The sequence below is a fragment of the Opisthorchis viverrini genome (assembly GCF_000715545.1).
Source record: "Opisthorchis viverrini unplaced genomic scaffold opera_v5_323, whole genome shotgun sequence".
Taxonomy (NCBI): domain Eukaryota; kingdom Metazoa; phylum Platyhelminthes; class Trematoda; order Opisthorchiida; family Opisthorchiidae; genus Opisthorchis; species Opisthorchis viverrini.
Genome location: NW_008751983.1, coordinates 193078 through 197983, shown reverse-complemented (window position 1 = coordinate 197983; position 4906 = coordinate 193078). Strand labels below are relative to the sequence as shown.

The following is a 4906-nucleotide window of genomic DNA, read 5'->3' as shown; positions in this document are numbered from 1 at the left end:
TATATATATATATATAACTAAACGAACTTTATGGTTGTACGGCAGTGAAGCATCAGTGCCAGCACTGATGTTGCTGTCATTGATGATGATGATGAAGCCGTTATGCATTCAACAAGTGTGATACGAAAATTAGTGAGCAAGGACGACAACAAGCCTAATGTGTAGGTACGCCAAAAAAGCAGTGAGTATCCAACACCTAAAGTCGACGCTGGTTAGTTCGCACTAACAATATCTTATCTACAAGTAGGGGGTTAGACCACACGTGAAGAAGGAACGCGTCAAGGTATTCTTAATATCCTAGCATATCGTACGCGTAATCATGGTGGTATTCTTGGAACAAATGGATGTCATGCAAACTTCTCGAGCCATGGAATCCCAAAACTTAAAAATAATTCAACAGAGAAGTGAACTGCTCTTTGTGGTGAAACATTTTTTACATTCCAAAGACGTATGCCGTTTGGAGAGAGGAAATTGTATGAAAATAGGATAACATGAGGTATTTCTAAGCCACAGCATTGCTTGACGGCTATCTGTATCAGAATAATATAGTGTCCGGAATTGGACAATGCGTCCACGACAGCACGAAAGTAAAGTGCCACCCTTCGTACTCGCATCAAATGTCCATTTGACGACGCTTCCTGGAAATCCACATGGCCTAACCGCTAAGACACAAACCACGACAAAGTTTCGAGGATATGGAATCCGAGCGCGTGTGGAGACATGTCAAATGCAAGGCATATGCCGCGTGAAATTCACGCGCATAAATGTATCGGCAAGCAAGTGTCCTAAATGCTTTGGCTGTTAGAAAATCCATCCAGTAAGCAGAGAACCGGTGTATTTGAGTTCACGCACAGACTATGTGCACCTGGTGGTCACATGCTCAAAATTTATCACATCTCCTCCCATTCTGTGTGAAAAAGACAACTGCACCATGAACTCACAGAGCAATGGCTGCCGACGTTTAGGTCAAGAGCGTAAGACGCACCCGATTTGTCTCAATTTATCTAGATAAGAGATGACCTCAAAGGGGATTTATTCTTGACTTAAGGAACTTGATATGCTTATCGACTGAAAATAAGACCCTTAATGAGGCCAAAATCTGAACTCTCGGGTTGCATTCTAATGTCTGGATCCGGAAATTCCAAACTAATATACTGACGTTATGTTATCCCACTTTATGGTTGGACAACGACGAAGCACCAATGACGATTAGTAGGAAAAGTATAGTGCCTGTCAAATACGCTACTACAGTGAATCAGCAGCAGTAACTGTCAGTAAAAAAATTGGCTAGAGCTTCTGTGCTATATGGTCTCATCGACAGAGATTCAACTAACAGAGGACTCTGCATGTTGAACTATTAGGGCCTCACAAAGTGAATATTTGGAGAAAATCTACTCCAGTAGTGGTGGTTCGGCTGCGGAAATTTTCCGGTGCAAAGCGGCCGTGAAACTCATAGATGGCACGATAGATGAGATGGAACGGAAGTATTGGAGTTCGGACAGAAGTGCTCAAATAGAGAGAATAAGACTCAGGCCACGGGTCTGTTTACTGTCAACTGATCAGATGAGTTTCCGGGACCATTAAACCTTAAACATTAGCTGACTGACCTAATATCTAGAGAATTTGATTCGGACGCCGAACGAAGTCACCGAGTCTTGACATGCGAGCTCAACATTCGAAAACGTTCACTTAAGAAAAAAGGACGTGAAGTGATTAAAGTGTACGTGCACTCCGGCGGACGGTGGAAAAACAAGATGAAGTTCGCGCGATATAGTATAAAAAAACCCACAGTGAACTGACGCAAGCATATGGTTGGTTTGGTGGACCGCTGGGAGAAACAAGCAACGAACTAAATCGTGCAGACGGAAAGGTACGTCTAATCGATTTGCCAATTTTTCCTCCAAGCGAGTTGAATGTGGGCGATGGTCACGTTGCACGAAACACTCGTTTTCTAAGTGAAGGCGACCTATCCGTTGAACGTCGAGGTAATCGGCCAGTCTCTTTAATCATACCCGATATCACAGCCCAAACCCGGGTAACCACAAAATGTATCTCAATTGGCAAGTGTTCAAATCGAAGGCCAAGAACATAACCAACCAACCAACCAGTGAATGTGTCCATGGAACCTTGGCCCTTCTGTAGCCACGTTCTGTCGAATAACGGCTGACTAAAATTCATGTGCTATATCTGATACTCACATGTTCAAACAGCTAATTGTGCAAAAGCTTGTCTTCCGAAACCTAACTTGCGACCCCATACCTGATGCGTCTAAATGCGACGAAACTCCTGCCTGGAGCACTAGTTAGTGAAAAACGGAAAAAAGAGAATACAAGCGTTAAAAGAACTTATTGGAACCTATTAGAGTTCGTTCACGTCTTACCATGAAGCAATGACTGTCAAAAACACTACTATAAAACCGCTCTGATGAAAACACAGCCATTATCATCAACACAATGTGGATGTCAGAAAATTAAGTCCGGACGGGACCCCGAAGAAGTTGGGTCTGAGAAGGAACACTTACTTCCGGTGGAGGAGAGAGCGGCGGCTCCAAAATGCACTTGGCATAGGACCAGGCAAAGATGATTAGCAGCGCGTGATAGAATATCAAGTACAACACTGCAATCTGAAATCATCAACAGAATTTTCACTCACCTCGCTGCAAAACTGAGCTGACCATCACTGAAAAGAATGTGTTAGTGGAGGTAGCGTTCGTTACCTATGCTAAGCGAATACACATATGCGTAGTAAGACCAGCCGATTATCGCGAAGATGAAAATAACTGGAATCCACTGCATAAACTTCACGCAACACTTGGAGCATGCATTTTTCCCACGGGAGTGCATCGAACTGCAGCGTTGTCAAGGTATAGGCGAGCTGCCAAATAAATGTGGTTAGGAAATATTCAGCAACAAGAGAAAAGGCAAGCAAATAAACATAGGTAGGTATGATCCCAAGTGAGTAGTGAAAAACAAACAGACAACAGACATCTTAGGCTATTGCTCAAGAAATTAACATTTAACAGCCCTATGTGCTCCACTATTCTAAAACCCTCGGAAGAGTTGGTGGTCTCCAGCCAGAGAGATAAAAGAGGGTCTCATGACTGAACAGTGAAGCGATGGAGAAAACCCGTAAAATGTTTCAAAATTGTGATGCACTCTTTCTGCTAATATTATCATAGGGTTCCGCCATTTCCAGTAAATTCATGCACATCCTACAGAAACCAACATATTAGAAGCTGAGGATCACGTTTCGTATAAATCCAAATGAAGAAGCATCTCTTCCAGTGTTTCACTGACAAGTCAAAAGATAGGTCATAAATTTTTTGAAGCGATGTAATCAAAGTGACCGGCCCAGCTGACCACGAGAAAAATGAGGAAAGCAAATGCAGACAATTATTCTAATAACACAGTTACGAAATTCACAAATATAGGGACCGCTGAAAGCGCCAGAAGCATCCCCAGCAAGAAATAAATTTGAGGAGCTCCTTTCGTCGGATGAGATTTAAACAAACATTTTAACTTCGGCAGTGTTCGCATGCCAATCGTCATTGACAGCAATACCATATGAGAATACTAGTGCTGCACTGCCGTACACCCATGTGAATCTATCCGAATAAAATCGTATAATGGAAAGATGGGGATAGGACAGAGGGGGAACTAGAGCTAGCAAGTGCTAACGCTTTTAACATTCAATCAGACAGCCTGGACAGAAACTGACACCATGAACAGCATTGATATCGGTTGACCGCCACGTCGTTAAATGGTGGGTCAGGTGAACCCCCATTTCCGAAATGCGAACACCATGAACGCCAAAATGTTTTGTAAAAAAAACTTCATTCTCTTCTTCTATGTCATTTTCAACACCATGAAAAATGTTTTGTAAAAAAACTTCATTCTCTTCTTCTATGTCATTTTCCAGGTTTCCACTACTCCAAATTAGGCAGAGAAAACAAAGTCCTTTACGGCAGCCGTAACTAGGCCTGCACAACACATGGCCCAGCCGCCTTACATTGCAGTGATCGATGCCATCTGCCTCACCAAACACCCGTCTTCTCATCACCCCACTGCAAAATTCGTTTGTTCCTGCCGACTCCAGCCACAGCTCTGTGAAATCAGTGGTAGAAGATCAGAAGATTTCTCAAACCCTCCGGCTGAGCTGGCCAAGTCTCGTGGCCGCACAACAACACATCATCATTAACAACACAGCTCGCACTGTAGTATGATATACGCCTCCTTTGTGACCTAGTAATATGCCTTTTCGATGCAAAAGGTCACGCAAGGTCTTCGAGATTCGTGCATTTACTTTGTTTGCCACACTACCGTCTGATCTAATACAGCCTCTGAGATGTGTGTAGCATTCCAAAACTTCCAGTGCCACCCTGAATTCTTAGGGCTACGTTCAAAGACTGCACGTCTCGCAACGGGAGCTTATAGAAAACTCATCAAACATTCAGAGGCCCCTAAACATGTGCATATATGTTCACAAACTTCCACATGATCCACGGATAAGCGAGCGAATATAGATGCACTGGATTGTCGACAGAGTCGAAACCACCCTTAAACTACAACATCACCTAGGTTCAATTCAATTCATCAGCTATGAACCATGTGCCATAGGCACATTGGTTCCAGCTGCCACAGTTTCGATCACCGGAAAACGGGAGAGTGGAACAAAAAACCAAGCCTTGGAGGTGAAGGCATTCTCAGTTTGTTCGGAATTTGGGTAGCTACGCATTGAAGGCACCTAGATTCGAGATCATCCATACTGCTCTGTGTGAAAATGTGGTTGATACGGCCAAAATTAATCAGGGGTCGGCATTTCCTGTGCAATTGTAATACGGTGCGGAGTCAGTGGCTTGTGTCAAGGGGAGTCGAACTAACACCAATGTGGTTACTACATTGACTGT

At 43.5% G+C, this 4906-nt stretch overlaps 1 protein-coding gene across 1 annotated transcript in view; it reads right to left on the bottom strand.

Annotated features, from left to right (window-relative positions):
- Nucleotides 1-2677, bottom strand: part of T265_10024 (hypothetical protein) — a gene marked incomplete at both ends in the record, with an annotated part of 37749 nt that extends 35072 nt beyond the window's left edge. Inside the window, 2 exons of the mRNA XM_009176270.1 lie at nt 2522-2616; nt 2653-2677. Of these exons, the coding sequence (XP_009174534.1) occupies nt 2522-2616; nt 2653-2677 (120 nt within the window). The remainder of the gene's footprint in view (nt 1-2521; nt 2617-2652) is intronic.
- Between the last annotated feature and the right edge of the window lie 2229 nt (nt 2678-4906).